Consider the following 24,763-nt stretch of genomic DNA (forward strand, 5'->3'; position numbering starts at 1 on the left):
GCTTGCTGCTAATGTACCTGGAAAAGCAGCAGAGGACGGGTCATCACTGGGCCTCAGCCACCCATGAAGTAGACTCAGATGAAATTCCTAGCTCCTGACTTCTATCTGGCCCAGTCCCAGCTAGTGTGGCCATTTGTAGAGTGAACCAGAGGATCTTTTTCTGTCCTCTCCCACCACCTAATCACTCTGCCTTTCAAATAAATAAAAATTTTTAAAGATTTATTTGAAACTCAGAGTAATGGAGAGACAGAGAGAGATCATCCATCCACTGGCTTGCTCCCCAAAAGACTGCAATAGCTGGAACTAAGCCAGGCTGAAGCCAAGAACCAGGAGCTTATTCCAGGTCTCCCATGTGGGTGCAGGAGCCAAAGCACTTGTACAACCTCCACTGCTTCCCCAGGCCATAGCAGAGAGCTGGATCGGAAGTGGGGCAGCCGGGACTTGAACTGGCGCCCATATGGGATGCCAGCACTGCGGGCATTGGCCTAACCCACTATGGCAGCGCTGTGGCATTACAGGTAAAGCCGTCACCTGCAGTGCCAGCATCCCATATGGATGCTGGTTCGAGTCCCGGCTGCTCCACTTCCGATCCAGCTCACTGCTATGGCCTGGGAAAGCAGTAGAAAATGGCCCAAGTCCCTCGGCTACTATACCCGCATGGGAGACCCAGAAGAAGCTCCAGGCTCCCGGCTTCAGACTGGCCCAGTTCCAGCCATTTGTGGCCACTTGGGGAGTTAATCAGCAGATGGGAGATCACTCTTTCTGTCCCTCTCTTTTCAATTGAAAAATAAATAAATAAATCTTAACCAAAAAAATGATGCTTGCTAATAACTTCTTGTAAATACTGTTTCAAGATTTTCATCTTTCTTTTTTTAGATCACAAACGGGTATGGAAATTGATCAAGTGCTTTTTTTCTGTATCAGTGAAGAAAACCACAAGAATTTTGTGTTTATTAGCATCAATGTGATGAACCACATTGATTTTTGAACACTAAAAACGCTTATGTTATCTTGAACTACAGCCTACTTGGCTCTAATGCTAGTTTCCTTTGTACGTGTCACTGGATATTTACTATTATTTTAATTGAGATTTTTATGAAAAATTGACAAAATTTTTTTCTTGTAATATACTTACTATTTGCAAGGTTATGTGGCCTCATAAGGCCTTTAAAAGAGTTTGTGGGGCCAGCGCTGTGATATAGCGGGTAAAGCTGGCATTGCTCAAATGGGCACAGGTTTGTATCCAGACTGCTCCACTTCCCATCATGCTCCCTGCTAATGGCCTGGGAAAAGGAGAAGATGGCCCAAACGTTTGGGCCCCTGCTACCCACAGAGACCCAAATGAAGCTCCTGGCTCCTGGCTCCAGCCTGGTCCAGCCCTGGCAGTTTAGACCATCTGGGGAGTGAACCAGCAGACTGAATATCAATGTCTCTCCCTCTCTAAAACTCTGACATTTAAATAATGAGTGCATGACGGGTTTACACAGAAAACAACTTTTAACCATCTTTTCCCCTTCCCAGAAGTGAATCTAGTTCATCAGAAGTAGTATATTTTACCATTTTTACTGATCAGGTTCTTCTGAGATTCACAAAAATGAAGCAAATTCCTGCTTTTTTTTTTTTTGGCTTTGCTAATCCATTTCCTACAAGTCTCAATCAATACCTGTACTCACTGGCACATACCTGTACTCATTGGTGTAATCGAAATCTTGTTTATTGTGAGTTGGCTTAAGGAAATTACACTCTATAATTCCAACTACTCCAACACCCATGTTGTTTGCCTGAAATTTAAAAATAAATAAATAAATCAGCATTTCAGCATAAGGCATGACACTCAAGGAAACAATTTTTTTTTTTTTTTTTGACAGAGTTACAGACAGTGTGAGAGAGAGAGAGAGACAGAGAGAAAGGTCTTCCTTCCATTGGTTCACCCCTCAAATGGCTGCTATGGCTGGAACTGCACTGATCCGAAGCCAGGAGCCAGGTGCACGGGCCCGGGCCCAAGCACTTGGGCCATCCTCCACTGCCTTCCCGGGCCACAGCAGAGAACTGGACTGGAAGAGGAAGAGCCAGGACTAGAACCCAGCGTCCATAGGGGATGCTGGTGCCGCAGGCGGAGGATTAACCAAGTGAGCCACAGCGCCGGCACCCAGGAAATGACTCTTAAAGACTATAATTTGTATAATTTATTTTCCTGTATTTTTATTTCATTTGATTCTCACAAAATTTAGACTGAAAACAACACTTTCTGGGAGGTGATTTTTCTGGGAGTTAATCTAAATATATTAGTGCCTCATCCAAAATCGCTTTCCCTTACAAGGGTGCATTTAGACGAGGGGAAAAGGACCTATACTAGGGTACAATTTCTTAAAGAGCAGCCATCATGAAGAATTTATTTCAACATCTGCAGCCCCTACTAAAGCTGAGACATAATAGTCCATAAGTTTGCCAGACAAAAGCTGAAACCGTTCACCCAAGCTACAAGCCCAGCTGTCCTGGTAGTGAAAACACTGAACTGGAAGCACGAGTGATATTCTGATTATTGACACATGATTAACAAGTGTGATTCTGTTCAGGACTGCACAGCTCTAACCGCAGGCTGAAAAAGCAGATCTGATCTGCATCCTGCCCATCTGCGGTTCCTCATCTCACAACCTGAAAACCACAGCAGAATCAAGACCTCCTCAGTCTGTGTTCATCGGGCTATACTTTCAGCCTCATCTTCCATTCCGCCCCTGCCCTCTGCTCTCCACTAACAACATGGTCTGGCCACAGCAAATTGACTTCCTTTATGTTTGCAGATGTCCGCACTGCCTGGAAAGCCCGACCACAGTTTCTAACAAAGTGAGGTTAACTGAGACATCTCAACCACCACTTTCTACAAGAAGCCCCTTCAGCCACTCCAAGGATACTCCACAGCCCCCTCACCAAACTGAGCTCTGAATGCTACCATCTTCGTATGCTGAACATAGAGTAGGGTAAATCATACTGCCTGGTATTTACTTAATAAAATGATTACTGAATCCACAGAATGCTATTCCATCATCAATGCTTGTAAAAATAAGCACTGTCAGCTTTAACAGCCTTTTACAAGGTCAAGACTAACACACATATTTAACTGGGTTGGAAAAATGGTCTATATGTCTCATCTACATCAGATTCGTAAATGATAAAAGGGAAAAAATCATTTATGTTACGTAGCAGAAACACTGTTTCTTCTGACTGTAAAAGCTCTAGAGAAATAAGGCCCATTACCAATCACGCATTTCAAATTATCAATGAAATTTGATTTTTAATAGCATATTATAGATGTTCCTGGCAGAAATTAGTATTTTAACTATAAATGAATATTAATATTTTGAATAAATGTCACTGGTATCATATAGCATGCTGATAGATTTAATTTAATTTCTGATCAAAATTAGTGGTTGCAATGAAGAGGCTAGCAAAGTTCATTTACTTGCACAAAAATGCTATACTCTGGGCTCATGCCATGTAACAGATGTGAAGCAGTGACAACATCTGTTGGATGGTATTCACAGTAAATCCAGTCTGTAGAGACCACATCATTCTAAAAAGAATTTAAAATGAAACACAAGTGGAAAATAGAAATAGAAAACCAAAGAACTAAAATATAAAAATAGATCTAGCCTTAAAACTTTTTAACAAAGCTGACTTTCATAATTCTGAATTTCTTAAAAAAATCACTCTCTGAAAAGGCCTCTCTCTGCAAAGTAGAGGATGGAGACAGATTGCCTTGGCGGGCCATGTTCATCATCCTAAAGTGAATTCCACCACAGTGGAAGTTATGCAGGTCAGTTCTGATACACACAAATACTGTTTTCAGGTCGCTCAAGTCAGCACTAACGCAATCCCGTTCCATGTCAGTGTGAAACGATCCAGACGCAGTCGAAGAGCCCTGCTTCATTTCCATACTCACCGCTACAGGCTCCTTCCTTAAATGAAATGGGGATTAAGATAAAAATATCCTGCTCCCCTCGTAAGATCAGTCAAGATCAGATGAGAAAAATTAGTATAAAAGTTCAAATGCCACACTAACGTTAACTTAAAAGACTAACATTTTAAAGTTATAGACAGAAAACACAGTAAAATTATTTTCCATGAACCAATAACATTATTCTAACTTTTGTAAAAAAAATATGAATTTTTTCTCAAATATAAAGCTTACCCTCAACTGACATCCAACTTTTTCATAAGCTTTGATGAGTCTATTTCTGTGGTACATCATTATTCCATAATGATCTTTATTTCTGCAGTTGAATCCAAAAGTAATTCTCACTGTTTTAGTCTCAAAATGTTAAGGAAAAGTATGAACACAATATCTCACTCCCTTCAAATCAACCTTTCTATGTCAATAAGTCCAAAAGTCCATAAAGAAGGGCAAAGCTGAGAGGGGGTAGACTGTATCAGGAGAAAAGGGGACAGGGCAAAGCGGAACATGCCTGACTGACATACACCTACACATGGCACCGCACAGAGGAAAAAGGATACTAAAAATTTGGGCCGGTAAACATCACGTTCGATGTAGGCAAGACTCTTCGAAACGAGCTGCGTCTTCACTTTCTGTCCACGTAAGATGATCTGCATTCTTGGCTTTAGATACAAGATACTGCAGTAAGCCTGCAGAAAAAACATAACAACATCTGTCCTTGCTAATTAATTATCTACAGATTGCTCACCACCACCCAGATGTGCACCTAAACAGAAGATCATTATCTTGCCTTAATAAAAGAACTTCAACTTTTCAGTGAAACATTTTAGACTATATAAAGCTGTAATAGTTATTCTGATTTATTTTTCATCAAAAATCAACTTCATATACTGTCATCAGTAGAAATGATTTGCAGAAACAATCTACTGATCTATAAAAACGCAGACATTATCACTGAGAGAAAAAAGTGATAAAAACCGCATATGTATGATGGCCAGTGCTAGTCCCGGCTGCTCCTCTTCCAATCCAGCTCTGGATTGGACAGCAGAGGAAGAAGGCATAAGCACGTGGGCCCCTCCACCCACGTGGGAGTCCTGGAAGAAGCTCCTGGCTCCTGGCCTCGGAGCAGCCCATCTCCAACCACTGCAGTCATTAGGGGAGTGAAGCAGCAGATGGAAGACCTTTCTCTCTGTCTCTCTTTCTCACTACCTATAATTCTACCTCTCAAATAAATAAGTAAAACCTTAAAAAAAAATGCATGTATTGAGGGTGGTTGTGGCTATATGCAATACCAGCATCTCACATGGGTTCCGGTTCAAGTCCCAGCTATGCCACTTCCAATCCAGCTCCCTGTTAATGTGCCTGGGAAAGCAGGGGAAGATGGCCCAAGTGCTTGAGCCCTTGCACCCACATGAGAGACTCAGACATAGCTCCAGGTTCCTGGCTTTGGCCTGGCCAATCCCCAGCCATTGCAGCCATTTGGGGAATGAACCAGCAGATGGAATATCTGTCTCCCTTCCTCTCTCTGTAACTTTGCCTTTTAAATAAATAATTTTTTTTCACTTTGGTGATTAAATTTTTTTTATTTAGTAAATATAAATTTCCAAAGTACAGTTAATGGATTACAATGGCTTCCCCCTAAATAAAATTTTTTTAAAAAAAGTATGGTATGATCTCATTTTAATTTAAAAAAAAAATGTGTGTATACACACACATACAGACAAAGGGACTTTTTCTGTCAAGTACATATGTTGCTATCAGAATTTATTTATTCATTATCTTTATTTGAAAGGCAGATTTACAGAGAGAGAGGAAGAAACACAGAGACAGGAGGAAGTGAGGTGGGAGGGCCTGGGCCAGGCTGAAGCCAGCCGCCTGGAACTCCTTCCTGGACTCCCACACAGGTGCAGTGGCCCAAGCACTTGAGCCATCTTCCACTGCTTTCCCATGTGCATTAGCACGGAGCTGGATTGGAAGTAGAGCAGCCAGGACTCGAACCGGCACTCATATGGAATGCCAGCATTGTAGGTGGTGGCTCAACCTGCTGTACCACAAAGCTAGCTTCCTTTCTATCACGATTCAAAAAGCAAAATTAATGTTTTTTAGCAAAAAATCATGAGCAAGGGACCGGCGCTATGGCACAGTATGCCAAGCCTTTGCCTGCAATGCCGGCATTCCATACGGGCACTGGTTCTGTCTTGGCTACTCCCCTTTCAATCCAGCTCTCTGCTACGGCCTGGGAAAGCAGTAGAAGACAGGCCAAGATCTTAGGCCCCTGCAACCAAGAGGAAGGCCTGGAAGAAGCTCGTCTCCTGGCTTTGGATCGGCCCAACTCTGGCCATTGTGGCCATTTGGGGAATGAACTAGCAGATGGAAGACCTTTCTCTCTGTCTCTCCCTCTATAGCTCTACCATTCAAATAAATAATAAATAAAATATTTTAAAAAAATAATAATCAGCAAGATTTAATAAAATTAGTGAGTAATATATACATTTGAATAGGAAAAAAGAATTCTACATAAGGGGGCCAGCGCTGTGGCACAGCAGGTAAAGCACTGCCTGTAATGCCAGCATCCCATAAGGGTGCTGGTTTGAGTCCTGGCTGCTCCTCTTCTGATCCAGCTCTCTGATATGACCTGGGAAAGCAGAAGATGGCCCAAGTGCTTGGTTCCCTGCACCCACGTAGGAGACCAGGAAGAAGCTCCTGACTTCAGATCAGCCCAGCTCTGGCTATTGTGGCCTTTGGGGAGTAAACCAGTAGACAGAAGACCTCTCTCTCTGCCTCTGCCTTTCAAAGAAAATCAATAAATTTTTTTAAAATAAATAAATAAAAAGAATTCTATATAATGCACCAATATCAAAGCCCAGTAGACAAACATAATGTATTTTTCAAAACTGCGCTGTAACAATCAGTGCTCATCAAGATACTTCTATGTCTTCAATTCTTAATGTATGAACGTTGAGCTACTTTAGAAAGTTTACTAAACTCTGTACTTTAAAATATTTTTTAAAAGATTTATTTATTTATTTGAAAGTCAGAGTTACACAGAGAGGAGAGGCAGAGAGAGGGAGAAAGAGAGGTCTTCCATTTGATGGTTCACTCCCCAAATGGCCACAACGGCCAGAGCTGGGCCACTCTGAAGCCAGGAGCCAGGAGCTTCTTCCAGGTCTCACATGTGGGTGCAGGGCCCAAGGACTTGGGCCATCTTCTACTGCTTTCCCAGGCCACAGCAGAGAGCTGGATCAGAAGTGGAGCGGCCGGGTCTCGAACTGGCACCCATATGGGTTCTGGCGCTTCAGGCCAGGACGTTAACCCACTGTGCCACAGCACTGGCCCTTTAAAATATTTTAAAATGAGAGGAAATCACAGTTCATTTAAGAAATGGAATTGAAAGGTAAATTATTTTGATGTGAACTTTTTGAAATCCACACATAGTTTTGTCATAATATGCATTTCCATGAAGACTCTTCATATATTCTCCCGTACCTGCTCCCAAGCTGCCAGAAAGCCCTAAAGAAAATGCACTGATCAACTCATAAAGCACTAATGAAAAGTTCAACACAAAACTAAAGTTTCAACACTTCTCTTCCTTTTTCTAACTCCTGAATTCAAAATATGTTGTCATTTATAAAATTTATGAGAAACATTTTAAAATAGTATACTTTGTAGTGTGCTAAAACCACACTATCTATTCTGGCTGCCTCTGGATCTGTTTCATATTTGGACAAAATTTTCTTAATAGCTAGAACATACCCCAGAACACATCAGGAAAAACCAAGGAACAACAAATGCCTGCCACTGTGACTTCTAGAAAAAGTCACACAACAAACCTGCTAACATCAAATAAGCCTGGGCCTGGGGTTCTGCAGTAATTTTAGTCCAAAAGATAAAAGCAAAAAGCATCATATCTTATCATAGCAACTAAGATACTTAATATTCTTTATTATATCAACACTGTTCTTCTGATATATTTGTTTCTTTAATCTTAAACACAACCTATGTCTAAGGTTAATTCTTAGAGATAATTATCACAAAGTTGAATTAATGAACATTATAATCTATAATTTATTGCTTTAGAAAAACAATTAATATACATTAGGCATGTATTGATACATCATAAACATTTTTTAAAGATTCTGAATTTGGTGTTTTCTGACTGAATTGATTACGATGGGCAACATACTGATACACTGGTTCCAACATTACCAATTCAATAATCAAATGCATACTAGAAATACAAGCACTTGACAGACCTAAGGACCTTGCAATTAACAAGGAAACATAACAAGTGAGCTAATGAAAACTTTAGTGATTTGGCTTCTGTCTCAGATGTTTTCATTCAGAGATCACTGGCAGCCTTCATATCGTAAGCAGGTACCGCAAACTCGGTTTCCTCATTGCACAGAGCGGAGCACCTACCCTCAGGGAGTAGTCACTTTCGGGGGCGATCTGGTCCATCCGTTCTTGCTTCTTGTACCCCTTCCTCCCAGTTGTCTCATCTAAGTCCTCAGGAATTCGGATGTCATATTTGTCTTTGTCAAAATCAAACTCTGTTGCATTTTTGTAGCTATAAAAACAATTTTCAGATAGAACCAAAATTTTACTTTGCAGCAATATAACCAAATACTACAGGTTGCTTACAAACAAAACATGGCATGAGGGGGAACGAGCAAAAGAAGAGGGAAAAAAGAGAATTCAAGAAGATGCCAGGAAACTGTTATCATTCATACCTTCCCGGGGTGGGAGGTGGGGGATATAAATGGTACAGCCATGTTGGGCAACAGTCTGGCAGTCCATTACAGTAAAACTGCAACTACCCTGACAGAGCAATTACACTTCCGTCCATTTACCTTAGAAAAATGAAGGCTGTGTTCGTACCAACACTTGCACGTGACTGTTCACACCTATTTTTTTTTTTTTTTTTTGGAATGGGCAAAAACTAAACAACCAGATGTCCTTTAACACACTGTGGCCCAGGCATACAAAGCAATGCTACTCAGCAAATAACAACCACTGATGCACACAAGAACCCGGATGAATCCTCAGAGAAGTATGAGTGAAAAAGACCAGTCCCCAAAGGTTTCGTACTGTATTCCACTTACATAACATTCTTAAAATGATAAATTTAGGGGCTGGCTCTGTGGCACAGCAGGTTAATGCCCTGGCCTGAAGTGCCAGCATCCCATATGGGCACCAGTTCTAGTCCCGGCTGCTCCTCTTCCGATCCAGCTCTATGCTATGGCCTAGGATAGCAGTAGAAGATGGCCCAAGGACTTGCACCTGCGTGGGAGACCTGGAGGAAGCTCCTGGCTCCTAGCTTCAGATCAGTGCAGCTCTGGCCATTGCAGTCATCTGGGGAGTGAACCAGCGGATGGAAGACCTCTCTCTCTGTCTTTACCTCTCTCTGTAACTCTGCCTTTCAAATAAATAAATCTTTTAAAAAAATGACTAATGTATAGATTTGGAGAACAGATTAGAAATTGCCGGGGATTAAGAAGGTAGAAGATAGATGTGGCTACAAAAGGGCAACATCAGGGGAATTCTCTCAGTGATGAAAAGTGCCCTGTATCTTGACTGTATCAACATCAAGAACTTGTCAATATCAATAAACTGTTTTCTAGCTCTTACAAGATGTTATCATCAGGAAAGGCCAGGCAAAAGGTACATGACATCTCAGAATTACTTGTTACAATTGCAGGTAAGTCTATAATTATCTTAAAAACTTTTAACTAAAAATTATAAAAAACCCTACAGGAGGACAGACCAAAAGAAAATAGAGTAGGTGTTTGGTGCAGTAGTTAAGCCACCACCACGCACATTCTCTACTGGAGTGCCTGGCTCAAGTCCAGCTACTCCACTTGCAAACCATCTTCTTGCTAATGCACACACTGGGAGGCAACAAGTGACGGGTCAAGAACTTGGGTCCCTGCCACCCATGGGGAGACCTGGGTTGAGTTTTGGGCTCCTAATTTTAGCCTGACCCATGCCCAGCTTTTGCAGGCATTTGAGGAGGGAACCAAATTTCTATCTCTGCCTTTCAAGTAAAAATGAAAACAAACTTTTCTAAAATAAACAGCAATCTTAGGCTAACCACTACTTGTTGCTTTATTCTTCAGCCTATCTTAGCTCTCTATATTACACATTAACACTAAATTTTAAAACTTTTATTTGCAATGGATTTTATACTCATAAGGATAATGAACTATAAATTTTTAGAAACAAAAATTTTACCTATATTACTTTTCTTAACAGATAATAAATCCTCCTTTACAAAGGGAAAATGGACAAGGATTACTCTTTAACTTTCACAAGCTGAACTTTTTTTTTTTTTAAGATTTATATTTATTTGAGAGCTAGAGTTATAGAAAAGGGGAGTGAGAAAGAAAAAAGTCTTCCATCCTCTGGTGCACTCCCCAAATGGCCGCAACAGCCAGAGCTGGGCCGATCCGAAGCCAGGAGCTACTTTCAGGTCTCCCATGTGGATGCAGGGGCCCAAGCACTTGGACCATCTTCTACTGCTTTCCCAGTACACAGCAGAGAGCTGGATCGGAAAAGGAACAGCCGGACACGAATGGTGCCGCAAGCAGAAGCTTAGCCTACTACGCCATAGTGCCGACCCTTGTCTTTCATTTTTTTGAGAAGAAGGTAGGATAATAGAATAGAAAGCTAATGGAGACTGAATGGCAGAGACAGGGAATTTACTGCAGCAATATCAAAATATCTCAAAATGAAGTCAGAGTGGATTCTGTGAAATATCCCTGGAAAAGTCAATTCACGAACGAACTATGTCCAAAAGAGTACCTTCCCATGCGTCTCTACTCTGTATGAGACATTTATAAGGAAACCACTTCCCAAATGGCCAGCACCCAGTTGAAGTGTACAAGTGTACATTTACCTTCTAAGATTCCAAATGATGATCCTCGTCCCCTTCTTACCCATAATAGCATCAAGTTCTGCCAGTAACTTCTGCTCCGTAGAAAACAGAGAATGTTCCAGAATTGCAGCAAGGCTTGCTTTTGATTCTGCTAAATTAATCATCTGTCGTATATCCGAAGTTAAGACTGAGATCAGCAATGTATTTTTAAATTACAGTATGAAAATCACCTTAATAAACAAGTAACAAAAAAGCCATTTCCTAAATTATTTTATAAGCTTTAAAATGGCACTTTGATCTTATAAATGAACACCAAGCAGGATTAAAAAATAAGTTTACTATTATTCCAAACTAATTTAATGCCTTCTAATACTTCAATCTGTTTATAAGGAAGGCATTTTCTTACAGCTACCTGGCTTTTCAGGGTCATTTGTTAGCAATATTTTCAAACCAGACTATCAGTGTCTTACTTGTTCATAGTGAGTCTGAAATAAAGAGGACAGTCTTAGGAAGCCTAACAAAATGCAACCACTTCATGCTGAGGATTTCCATGGCACAATTCTGACAGAGAAGAGAAAGGGACAAACCCTTACTTGGCCTCTGGTGTAATGTAAAGGCAGTAGACAAAGACATGAGCTGAACAGCTATGATTAAAAACCACAAGTTTGGAGGAAGGCAGAAGGACAGCATGTTTGAGAATATTTCAACGGTTTCTCCACAGCTTCTGTTTCAAAAGCAAAAGGATATGGTGCTTGTTGAATGCCACTATTGGGACAACAACATGTTCTGCTTTTATGACTTCCAAGTAGGTCTGAGACAAGAAGCCCACGCTCATGCTTTCTCCATTTTTGGTAAAAACGATTGCATCTTTACCCAAGCGCATAGAACCTGACTTGAAGCCATTCCCATACAATCCAACTGGGACATGACCATTCATGGTGACTTTGTCACTGAAGCCAAAGCTAAAAAGAACAGAAAGATTTAAAACATAAATAACGATCTTCCTCAATGTTTTTTTAAAAAACACAACAAGTATAATAGCAAGTACATGCAACCACTGTAATGCTGCATACTCTCAGGCAAATTACTCTAATCCCTCCTCTCTGAAATGAAGAAAACCAAATCTATCATCCAAGGTGTAAAGATTACAGGTATTACCACAGGAGCTCATCACCTGGCACTCTCTGATTAAACAGGCAATTTAAAATCTGAGCCCCTGGGCCCTGAGATCGCACCCCATGAATCTCTTCCTCTCAGTATGAATCATTCTCTTGTTAGCAAGCCTACCATGGTATGATTAATGAAGGACTCAATGTGATTTGCTGGCAGCACAAGGAGTATTTAAGGGGCAGAGAGTTCCCTGATTCTCACTTCTCCCTCTACCCTGCACCTGTACTCTGTATCTCAGGCACATCTGGACTCCTACTGATGCCATGTTCTCTGAAACAAGGCTTTACTATTTTATGCTGCGTCCTCACTCCCTCAAAGTGCCAGGTTTTATTAGAAATACTGGTTCAAACCAATGTGTATTACGTGTAAATAACGGATACCGATGTGCTACAACTTGACGGCAATGGCAGAACTCTAGGAGTAGGTACTGAGAACATGGAGACTGCCTAAAGCTACAACAGCAGAACAAGATGGAAGACTCTTAAAGAATAGATCAGATAGCGGTTACAGCAATTTCATGTTTAAGACACTAAAAACAAAGGACGGTGTATATGACACTTGAAACCATACAAGCAAAGACTTTAAGAAGCACACCACATTTTTACATACCTCAGCATTTTATGTAATTTATCTGAAGTCATACCATTCCCATTATCAGTGAATGTCAAGCATATACGCTCATTTATCACTGTTTTGTCAATCCATATCTGTTTAGCATTCACATCAGGATCGTAAGCATTATCTGGGAAACAAAAGTTTTGAGAAATTCTCATTTCACATTTTAAGTAAGATCAATTAGTTCAGAACAATCCTGTAAGAAGGAACTGAATACCACATTTTAAGATAACTTTGAAAGCAGCAACTTTGGAACTCCTAAGAAAACATGAAATTACTCTGCATCCTGCATCTGAATTACTCATTGGCTAGTACAGATTTAATCCTTCCCAAAGCCCTTTATGTTAAGCAGAGAGCAAAGGCTGGTACCTACTACACTGAAGAGTATAAAGGAAGAAAACTCAAGGCACTTACAGAGATGATTCAGAGGGACTAGCCTGGCTGCCACATGGAACCTGGAATTCTCTACTAGCACTAGTTGACATGGAAGGTACACACAACTGTCATTCAATAAAGGGAAGGCACTGTCATTTTCTACTAAGCAATATGCACAGACAGAAGATAAGACTGCTTAACAAATTTCAAATGGTGGTCCTTGAGTTTCACTGAAGTTTCTTGAGAGCTTTACAATTCTATATCTGTAAACTCATCCCTTTAATATCCTGTTTAGCGTACTGGCTAAAGAGTAGCAATAGAATAGGCAAGTATGAAGGGATACATTAAAAACAGAAAATAAGGGCAGGTATCATGTCATAGCAGATTGGGCCACTGCTTAGGACAACACATCCCATACTGGAGCGCCTAGTTCCAGTCCTGGCTCTTCCACTTCCAGTCCAGCTCTCTGCAAATGTGCACTCTAAAGGGGGCAGATGATGGTTCAAGTACTCGAGTCCCTGCTTCCCAAGTGGGAGGCCTAGATGGAGTTTTTGCCTCCTGGCTTCACCCTGGCCCAACCTGACTATTACAGGCATTTGGGGAGTGAACCAGGGGATGGAAGATTCTCTCTCTCCCGCTCTGTCACTCAACCTTGAGTCTGGCCCAGCCCTGGCTGTTGCAGGCATTTGGGAGTGAATCAGCAGGCAGGAGCTCTCTCAAATAAATTTAAAGAACAATATTCAATATAACACGACCTTGATCATCCCATTGGCTGGAGAAATAATTTACTATAACTAAAATATAAAATTAACACTTCTAACACCAGAAAAATTAATCCATTCTGTATGTACACAAACTTTTTCACTAAATGTAATTTTTATTTTTTACTTTTATAACCAGAATAAAAATACTTCCAATATCATTTATGATCACAGCAAATTAAATCCTAAATATTATGAAGTACTTGGATAACTTATGGGAGAAGGTAGAGAAGTCACTAATACAAGCCTTAATAGTTTTTATGGTAGGTCACCTTCACCACTAGTTTGTTGGGTTTTTTTGTTTGTTTTTGTTTTTTTTGACAGGCAGAGTGGACAGAGAGACAGAGAGAAAGGTCTTCCTTTTCCGTTGGTTCACCCTCCAATGGCCGCTACGGCTGGCACGCTGCAGCCAGCGCACTGCACTGATACAAAGCCAGGAGCCAGGTGGTTCTCCTGGTCTCCCATGCGGGTGCAGGGCCCAAGCACTTGGGCCATCCTCCACTGCACTCCCAGGCCACAACAGAGAGCTGGCCTGGAAGGGGGGCAACCGGGACAGAATCCGGCGCCCCGACTGGGACTAGAACCTGGTGTGCTGGTGCCGCAGACAGAGGATTAGCCTATTGAGCTGCGGCGCCGGCCATAGTATTATCATTTAAGATACATTTTTAAAGTGCATTTGTATATTATTTTTCAATAAATAGCTTTAAAACTACAATCACAAACCACAGATCATACATGAAATGTCAGTTTACATACCTATTAATTCAGCAACTGCACTGAATGGCCAAGTGTGACTAGTAGAGTTTGTATGTAAAAACTTCGGACAAAGCTAAAACAAAATAAAGATTCATATAAGTTAATCTGAGCCTTACTTTTGAGAACAGAAACCAATATAATCTTTTGTTCCCATGATAACCAACACTGAAACCAAACAAAAATGACTTAGCTAGTGGGTGCAAGGTGTATCTGGAAGATAAAACCTAAATGATTTCTGGAAAATAAGGCTGAGAACCAACTAGATAGCTCATACATTAAGACTCTTTTCAAAACCCATCTTAAAACGATCCTGCCAAGGCCCTAAAATCCCATAAACAGCATTTTCTAATCTGTCCACTTTGAGCCACAATCTTGTCTGGGGGGTGTTTTCTCCTTAGTGTATTAGGTCTAATCAGTTTAACTTTGCTTGGTCAGCAGCTTTTCTGGTGTCTCTTCAAGAGTCAGTATTTGACGCCTCAACTTGATTATAGCACTTACTCAAAGCTCACTACAGTTGAACATGCAGGGCAGTGTCATGGTATGCACCTGAAAACTCTGAACAGCAACAAGTAATAGTTTCCATGTAACAAACCATCTTGCTAGAGTCTTACCTCCGATTTTTCTCACAATAGTCTAAAAGAATATGCCAATCAATCACATCATAGGGAACACTCCAAATTCCTGATGACTGCAGACATCAAATGTATAGTATATACATGGTTTTAAAAGGATGAGGCTTGAGGGGCCAGCGCTGTGGCATAGCGAGCTAAAGCCCTGGCCTGAAGCACCGGCATCCCATATGGACACCGGTTCTAGTCCTGGCTGCTCCTCTTCCAATCCAGCTCTCTGCTATGGCCTGGGAAAGCAGTAGAAGATGGCTCAAAGTCCTTGGGCCCCTAGCACCCACGTAGGAGACCTGGAGGAAGCTCCTGGCTCCTGATCGGCACAGCTCCAGCCGTTTCGGCCATCTGGGGAGTGAAGGAGCAGATGGAAGACCTCTCTCTCTGTCTCTACCTCTCTCTGCAACTCTGTCTTTCAAATAAATAAAATAAATCTTAAAAAAAAAGGGGGGGGGATGAGGCTTGAAACTGTCAATATGCAGAGAATTTCCATGCAACTTTTCTTGTGTTCATTTTGAAGATTCTCTCATGGTTAAGGAAAACAAGAAAAGGGGCATTGTGTTTAGTGTGAAGAGCCTGAGAAATAGGACTAGATTATCAATCAAGGCAACTACATTTATAATGCTCAGCTGCTGCCAACAGGTGCCAGGACAGATCCTCTTTTCCTCTGCTTTCCCACATTTGCTGTTTAGTCAGTCTTCAACTCTTTGTTTATCATCAGGTTCAAGTATTACTCATGTGATAAATGGTATCTTACAGAAGCCTGTTCTTCAATTTAAAATACATGTGATTCTCACTTTCTATGCCATACATTGGATAATACAGCGTAACACATTCACAAAATAAGGATACGTAACTCAGTCATTCTAAAGTATACATCACAGTTTTAAATGAAAAATCAATTTCTAGATCTTCATCCTGCACAATAAGCTTTTTCTCAAATGTAGTGTCTACCTGACAAAATGCCAGCAGTCCCAATCAGAAAGATCCTCCTGACCCACTGCCACCCCTTGCACGATCTCTGTTTATAAAATGGCATATTCCTTGCACATTCTACATCTTACTATAGAGCAAGCCCATGGAGTGTAAAACCTCTGGATACCAGAAGAGAAGATGATTTGTCACTACCGCAAATCCTTACAGCTCTGTCTCTGCTGCATTTTATGTATTTGTTAGGGGTGAAGTCTGGAGCTAGAAATGGGGTGTTTTGGTCCACACTATGACAGCCAGAATTTAGATGTAAGGTACAATGTGGTGATGCAACCGCCCACTACTCACTGAATGACTTCAGTCCCTACACTGATGCCAAACCGACAAGGCACACAATTTCGGTGTAACATTTCCCTGAGAGCAAATTGAAAAGCGCATCAGTAAGAAAAGACAACAAATGCTGAAGAGTGGCTTCTTGGTTATTTAAACACAAGCAATTATCTTTAACCATCCTTAACCTCATTCTTTAGAACATGACCTTAGCCAGAAAGAAAAACTACTCTTGAACAGACAAGGCACACGCTAGAGCAGAGCACGGAGCAGGTGAACTGGATGTGCGAGCCTGGGCAAGGGCCTACCTGCTGTGCCTCAGGTTTTGCCATCTCTAACTGAGGATGACCCACACTATCAGCTCAACAGGGTGCCAAGAAAATTACAAGACAATATATTTAAGTGCTCACAAGCATGCCTGGAACAAGTAAGCATTGTAAGTATGAGTTCATATAAAGACAAGGAAATATGTGAGGGCCTCAGGTAAAGGAACTAAAACCAAAATACAATTTGAAAACGAGAATTGAGTAGGGTTTAGAGCAGGGATACTTAACTGGATATACAAAGATCTTGGTTTTCATGTGACTCAGGGTTAGAAGATTCAGCAGAAGAGAAGCAGGTATTTGACTGGAAGTAACAAGTCCTCCACCCCAATACAAGAGTAGACTACACTTTGGCTAGGGAAAATCTGCCTAACAGGAATCATATCTGCTCCAGTTTGGATTCTAGGTCCCCATCCTGTCCTCCCAAATCCCAAAGAAACTATAACATGAAAAAGTGTAAAAAGAATCAGACAGCCTCAACCAGACAGCACAGGATTCCCTTAGGTAATTATTTGGGAAATATTTGGGTATACAAACCAAAATAATCAAACATTTAAAGAAATAATCCACCAATATTAACAGACCAGTATAGTAGTTTTAGAGAATACTCCTGGAGAACATCGAACATCACCCTGTAAAACACACTTAAAGTGACATTTGAAAATAATTTACAGAGGCAGTGCTAAGGTGCAACGGGTAAAGCTGCTGTCTGCAGCACCGGCATCCCCTATGAGCACCAGCTGGAGTCTCGGCTGCTCCACTTCCCATCCAGCTCCATGCTAATGTCCCTGGGAAGGCAGAAGATGACCCAAGTCCTTGGGCCTCTGCACCCACATGGGAGACCCAGAAGCAGCTTTGGGCTCCTGGCTTCAGCCTGGCCTACTGTGGCCATCTGGGGAGTGAACCAGGGATGGAAGATCTCAATCTCTCCCTCCCTCTCTCTGCAATTTTGACTTTCAAATAGAAATAGATGTTTTTTAAAAATAACAATTTAGGCCGGCGCCGTGGCTCACTAGGCTAATCCTCCACCTTGCGGCTCCGGCACACCGGGTTCTAGTCCCGGTCGGGGTGCCGGATTATGTCCCAGTTGCCCCTCTTCCAGGCCAGCTCTCTGCTGTGGCCAGGGAGGGCAGTGGAGGATGGCCCAAGTGCTTGGGCCCTGCACCTGCATGGGAGACCAGGATAATTACCTGGCTCCTGCCATCGGATCAGTGCGGTGCGCCGGCCGCAGCGCGCCGGCCGGCCGCGGCGGCCATTGGAGGGTGAACCAACAGCAAAGGAAGACCTTTCTCTCTGTCTCTCTCTCTCACTGTCCACTCTGCCTGTCACAAAAACACACACACACACACACACACACACACACACATGAATGCAAGACTATAGAATTGAAATAGATTCTTAAAAAATCAACAGAACTTTTAGAATCAGCAATGAGTCACAAAACTTTAAAAATCTACATATAAAACTTTTAAAACATGGAAGCTTAAATGTTTGGACTGTTTACTTCCGCTCTCGCCTAAAACTCTCCAAAATGAAAATTAAAAAGTCATAAACCAGGGCCAGCACTGTGGCGTAGCAGGTAAAGCTGCTGTCTGCAGTGCTGGCCTCCCATATGGGCACCAGTTCGAGTCCCGGCCGCTCCACTTCCAATCCAGCTCTCTGCTATGCCCTGGGAAAGCAGTGAAAGATGGCTCAATTCCTTGGGCCGCTGCACCCATGTGGGCGACCTGGAAGAAGCTCTTGGCTCCTGATCTGGTGTAGCTTTGGCTGTTGCGGCCAACTGGGGAATGAACCAGTAGATGGAAGACCTCTCTCTCTGCCTCTCCTTCTCTCTCTATGTAACTCTTTCAAATAAATAAATTAATTAATTTTAAAAAAAGTCATAAACCAGAGCTGGCACTGTGTACAGTATGCTAAGCCTCTGCCTGTGGCACCAGCATCCCATGTGTGCACCGGTTTGAGTCCCAGCTGCTTCTCTTCTGATCCAGTTCTCTGTCTATGGTCTGGGAAAGCAGTGGAAGATGGTCTAAGTCCCTGGGCCCCTGCACCCACATGTGAGACCTGGAAGAAGCCCCTGGCTTCAGAGTGGCCCAGCTCCAGCCGTTGTGGCCATTTGGGGAGTGAACCAACTGATCAAAGACCTTTCTCTCTGTCTATAACTCTACCCTCCAAATAAATAAATAAAATCTTTAAAAAAGTTATAAATCTAAAAGAACAAAAAGAATTGGAGAAGTGATAGGTGGCAGCAGATAACATAATCATTAGCATGGACTTTGGAAAACACAGATTAGTGATACCTGATGTAATAGCCTGGAAGGAATTAATTAAATCCAGTCTGTCTTTCTTTCTTTCTTTCTTTCTTTCTTTCTTTCTTTCTTTCTTTCTTTTTTTTTTTTTTTTTTTTTTTGACAGGCAGCGTGGACAGTGAGAGAGAGACAGAGAGAGAGAGAGAGAGAAAGAGGTCTTCCTTTTCTGTTGGTTCACCCCTCAATGGCCGCTGTGGCCGGTGGGCTGCGGCCGGCGGGCTGTGGCCGGTGGGCTGCGGCCGGCGGGCTGCGGCCGGCACACTGCGCTGATCCGAAGCAAGGAGCCAGGTGGTTCTCCCGGTCTCCCATGCAGGTGCAGGGCTCAAGCACTTGGGCCATTCTCCACTGCACTCCCTGGCCACAGCAGAGAGCTGGCCTGGAAGAGGGGCAACTGGGACAGAATCCGGTGCCCCCGACCGGGACTAGAACCCGGTGTGCCGGCGCTGCAAGGTGGAGGATTAGCCTAGTGAGCCGCGGCGCCGGCCTAAATCCAGTCTTAAGGTGACTGGGAAAAAAAAAAGGTGATGGAAAGCCGAACAAGAACCAAGCCGCGATCCTTGACAGATTTAAACAAGATAGGTTCAAAGTCTTCAAAAGAACACAGAATAGATTCCCCCAGTCCCTTCTCTCATGCCAAGCAGCCTTGAAACTGAGCAACCCCATAGAGTCTGGAGATCTGTCCTCCGAGGAAACTGATAATCGCAGGCCATGGACTCCAGGGACAACTGAAGACAGAGGAATTAAAAGCAAGTCAGTAAGCAGAGGCTACACATAAACTCTTGCGTGTACGAAAAAGTGATTTTTCACAAGAGTGCCAAGATCACTGAATGTGGGGAGGGCATGTTTTTAACAAGCAGCCAACTGCAAAAGGGCCAAACTGGACCTCCACCTTAAGAAACATACAAGAACTAACTCAAAATTGATCAAGCATGTAAACGTAGAGCTAAAACTGGGAAACCTGAGCCATTCTTGAGCCCCAGCTGACTGCCGCTCCCTCTGAAGTACCTGGCACGGCCCCACTTTTGAGTTCCTGGTCACCCTTAAGGGGCCTACAGGAGGGTTTCAGCTCAGGTAGCCACCATCACGGCGGTGGGCCTGGTTATCCCCAGAGTAGCCACTGTACACATTCACAAGTTCATTAATGGGTGCAAGGAAAAAAAGCTGCCCATTTTCATTTACAGTGGCATTTGATGGAAAGAGCTATGCGTGTCCCTGGAGTTAATCATCACCGTGTGGGCCAGCGCTGCCACGCAATGGGTTAAAGCCCTGGCCTGAAGCACTGGCACCCCATATGGGTGCCGGTTCTAAGTCCCAGCTGCCCCTCTTTGATCCAGCTCTCTGCTATGGCCTGAGAAAGCAGAAGATGGCACAAGTCCTTGGGCCCCTGCACCCATGTGGGAGACCCGGAAGAAGTTCCTGGCTCCTGGCTTCGGATTGGCGCAGCTCCAGTCATTGCAGCCATCTGGGGAGTGAACCATTGGATGGAAGACCTCTCTGTCTCTACCTCTCTCTGTAACTCTTTCAAATAAATAAAATAAATTTAAAAAAATATTTTAAAAACTCATCGTTGTGTGACAAAGTGTTTACAGAACACTGATTAAGGAAACATTTTCCTGATTGATGAAAAAAAACTCAGTTATGGTTATGGTCATCTACCGCTGCTAGAAGGTTGTGCAATGTATTATGCAATATACAGAATGTTACATAGTATTTAGTAAAAAACTAAACTGGAAAAAATAAACTGTAAAACAGAGGAAAATGAGAAAAGCTTCATGCCATCAGATCAGAGGATGATATTTTGGATACAATAAAAGTGAATATAAAATAGATCATGTCAAAGTTTAAAACTCTATCATGGGGGCAGGCACTGTAGCATAGCGGGTAAAGCTGCCACCTGCGGTGCTGACATGCCATATGGGTGCTGGTTCAAGTCCTGGCTGCTCCACTTCCAATCCAGCTCTCTGCTATGGCCTGGGAAAACAGTAGAAGATGGCCCAAGTCCTTGGGACCCTACACCCACATGGGATACCCATAAGAAGCTTCTGTCTCCTGGCTTCAGATTGGTGCAGCTCTGGCTGTTGCGGCCATCTGGGGAGTGATCCAGCGGATGGAGGACCTCTGTCTCTCTCTGTCTCTCTCTCTGTGCCTCTCCTTCTCTCTCTGTTTAACTCTTTCAAATAAATAATAAATCTTTTTAAAAAAAAAAAAAAAAACTCCCATCATGGGACCAGCGTTGTGGTACAGCAGGTTAAGCTGCTGGTAGTGTTGCCAGTATCCCATGAGCACCAATTCAAAGTCCTGGCTGCTCCACTTCTGATCCAGCTCCCTGCCAATGCACCTGGGAAAGCAACGGAAGATGGAACAAGTGCTTGGTCCCTTGCAACCACGTGGGAGACCTGAATGGTATTCTAAGTTCCTGGCTTTTGCCATGCCAAGCCCCAGCCATAGAGGGCATTTGAGGAATGAACCAGCAGATGGAAGATCTCTCCCTGTTGCTCCCTCTCTCTTTATGATTCTGCCTTTCAAGTAAAAATAAGTAAATCTTAAAAAAAGAATAACAACAACAAAAATCTGTACCGTGATCATGGACAAGTAACTGGCATTGCGGTTATTAAGCCACTGCTTGGGATACCCACCTCATACCAGGAGTGGTGGCATTTGAACCCGGGTTCCACTCTCAGTTTTAGCCTTCTGCTAATGTTCACCTAGGAGACAGCAGGTGATGGCACACGTGCTTGAGTCCCTACCACCCACATGGAGACCTGGATTAAGTTCCTGGCCCCTGTCCCAGCCCCCAGCTATTGCAGGGACTTAAAGAGAATGAACCAGCAGATCTGACTGTCACTGCCTTTCAAATAAGCAAAATAAATGAATAAATAAAAATTAAAAGTCCACATCATAGGACACAATCAGCAAAATAAAAAGGGAACCTAGAGAATGGGAGAAAATATTTGCAAATTGAGTATCTGCTGGGGTGGGCACTGAGGCAGAGAAGGGTATTACCACTTACACTCCCATATCTTACAATCGAATGCTGCTGCTTCCAATCCAGCTTCCTGCTAATGCACACCTTGGGAAACAGCAGATGATGGGTGGAATCTTTGGGTCCTGGCTACCTATGTGGGAGATCTGGATGGAGTTCCTGGCTCCTGGCTTAGATCTGGCACAGCCCTGGCTGTTGCAGGTATTTGGGAAGCAAATCATTGGATGGAAGAGGTCTCACTTTGCCCTTCAAAGAAATAAAATTAACCTTTAAAAAATCTGATATGTGGCTAACATCTAGAATATATAAAGAATTTCTTCAACAACTAAAAACAAAACAACCATATTAAAAAGAAGAGCAGGGGACCGGCGCTGTGGCATAGCGGGTAAAGCCACTGCCTGCAGTGCCAGCATCCCCTATGGGCACTGGTTCGAGTCCCGGCTGCTCCACTTCCAATCCAGCTCTCAGCTATGACCTGGGAAAGCAGTAGAAGATGGCCCAGGCCCTAGGGCCCCTGCACCCTGCACCCAGAGGAGGATCCTGTCTCCTGACTTCGGATCAGCCCAGCTCCAGCCGTTGCAGCCATTTGGGGAGTGAACCAGTGGATGAAAGACTTCTCTCTCTCTCTGCCTCTGCCTCTCTGTAACTCTGACTTTCAAGAAAAATAAATAAATCTTAAAAAAAAAAAAAAGGGCAAAGGTCTTAAGTAGACATTTTTCGAAGAAAGTATACAAATAGCCACAAGCACATGAAAAGATGTTCAACACCACTTATCATCAAGAAAATACAAATCAAACCACAAGGAGATAACAACTTACTCATTGACTACTGTCAAAAACAAAACCGCCGCCTATGACGCAGGCATTGCACATTGGCGCCAGTTCACGACAGGACTGCTCCACTTCCCATTCAGCTCCCTGCTAAAGTGCATGGGAAAACCGCAGAAGATGGCCCAAGTGCTTGGGCACCTGCACCCAATTGGGAGACCTTGAAGAAGCTCAGGACTCCTGCTTCAGCCTGGCCCAGCCCCAGCCATTGTGGCCATTTGGGGAATGAACCAGCAGATGAAAGATCTTTCACTCCCTATCTGTAACTCTGCTTTTCAAATAAAAAATAAATCTCTGGGGCTGGTGCTGTAGTGCAGAGAGTTAAGCTGCAGTCTGCAGTGCCAGCATCCCACAGATGCAGGTTTGAGCCCCAGCTATTCCACTTCTGACCCAGCTCCCTGCTAATGTGCATGGGAAGCTACAGAAGATGACCCAAGTGCTTGGGCCTCTGCACCCATATGCAGATAGAAGATCCCTATTTCCCTCCCTCCATCTCGTAAGTCTACCTTTCAAGTAAATAAATAAATCTTTAAAAAATAATAAAACACAAAATAACAAGCATTGGCAAGGATGTAGAAAAACTAGAACTCTTGGGCTTTGTGGGGTGAAAGCTGTCAGTACCAAAAAGGGAATCATCTGTGATGAAATGGAACCGGGGAAAGCCATGAGTGGAAGGGTCTCACTATCACAGAAGACTGCCAAAACCACAACCTTTGACAAGGGCCACCACAATTTTGCACACAAAAATATATTCCATGAGGACATCTGTCCAGGAACTGCCTGACTAACCTTGGGTTGCTATCACCCACAATTTATGTAATCCTTGTTTTACTCCTTTATTTTATTTTATTTTATTTTATTTTTAATTTAAGAGGCAGATAGCCAGAGACAGAATGAGACAGCTCCCATCCACTGGTCCACTCCCCAAACACCTGTAATAGCCAGGACTGGGCCAGGATGAATCTGGGAGCCAGAAACTCAATCCAGATCTCCCATATGATTGGTGGGAGCGTAACTATTTGAGCCATCACAGCTGCCTTCCAACGACTGGATTAGCAATAAACTGGAGTCAGGAGTCGGAGCCAAGTACCAAATTCATGAGGGACACAGACATCTGAACTGCTAGGCCAAATGCCAACTACCCCTTATTTGCCTTTACAGCCCTGGCCTGGCTCTGCCTCCTCGGACTTGTCCATGCTCACTATGGCACATGATTTCCTATGGCAGTGCGCTGCTATTCCTGATTAACCATTTCAGAAAGCCACTCTGTTGTTATCTAGGTTGACAAGTTGGAAGGAATGTAAAATAGTGAAGCTGCTATGGAAAACTGTGCAGCAGTGCCTCAAAAAATTAAATAGGAAATGTAGCAGCAGGGGATCAAACCAGCGCCTATACAGGAAACTAGCATCATGGGTCGCTGCTTCACCTGCTACGCCATCATGCTGGTCCCAGAATTATTGTTTCTGTACCAACAACCAATTCTCTTTGGATACCAGCAATGATTCAATTCCATTTTAACAGTCTCTGGAATTAGTTCAGACTCCTAAGCCAAGGTCTGAATCCCATAAGAATACCCCAATTCTGGGAACAGCAGTTGTGGTACAGCAAGCCCATGACTGCAATGTGGGGTTGGGGTACTCTCTTTCCCACCCGGCTCCCTGCTAATGTATCTGGGAAAGCACCAGAAGATGGCCCAAGTAATTGGGCCCCTGCCATCCACATGGGAGACCCAAATGGAGATCCTGGCTCCTGGCTTTGGCCTGTTCCAGTCCCAGCTGCTGCAGGCATTTGGGGAGTATCCTAGCAAACAGAAGATATTCATTCTCTCTTTCTCTTTCTCTCTCTCCCCTCCCCATCATTCTCCCGTTTGAATAAATAAATAAATCTCTGAAAAATAAAAAAGAATGCCCCCACGTCTGATGCCAATTTCAAGTCCAGGCC

The 24,763-nt window shown here is 43.0% G+C and overlaps 1 protein-coding gene across 9 annotated transcripts in view; it reads right to left on the minus strand.

Moving 5' to 3' along the window:
• Positions 1 to 24,763, minus strand: part of MORC3 (MORC family CW-type zinc finger 3) — a 69,277-nt gene that overhangs the window by 37,316 nt on the left and 7,198 nt on the right. For 7 of the 9 annotated variants that reach the window (XM_070071847.1, XM_070071845.1, XM_070071844.1 and 4 more), the window contains 8 exons: positions 14,504 to 14,576; positions 12,606 to 12,738; positions 11,574 to 11,788; positions 10,848 to 10,995; positions 8,372 to 8,519; positions 4,513 to 4,641; positions 4,190 to 4,309; positions 1,684 to 1,781 (listed from right to left, as the gene is read on the minus strand). In XM_070071847.1, coding sequence (XP_069927948.1) covers positions 1,684 to 1,781; positions 4,190 to 4,309; positions 4,513 to 4,641; positions 8,372 to 8,519; positions 10,848 to 10,995; positions 11,574 to 11,788; positions 12,606 to 12,738; positions 14,504 to 14,576 — 1,064 coding nt within the window. Of the gene's footprint in view, positions 1 to 1,683; positions 1,782 to 4,189; positions 4,310 to 4,512; positions 4,642 to 8,371; positions 8,520 to 10,847; positions 10,996 to 11,573; positions 11,789 to 12,605; positions 12,739 to 14,503; positions 14,577 to 24,763 lie in introns of those variants that run through there. The other 2 variants (XM_070071849.1, XM_051833593.2) reach the window with 1 other exon arrangement.

Source organism: Oryctolagus cuniculus, chromosome 4 (genome assembly GCF_964237555.1).
Source record: "Oryctolagus cuniculus chromosome 4, mOryCun1.1, whole genome shotgun sequence".
Taxonomy (NCBI): Eukaryota; Metazoa; Chordata; class Mammalia; order Lagomorpha; family Leporidae; genus Oryctolagus; species Oryctolagus cuniculus.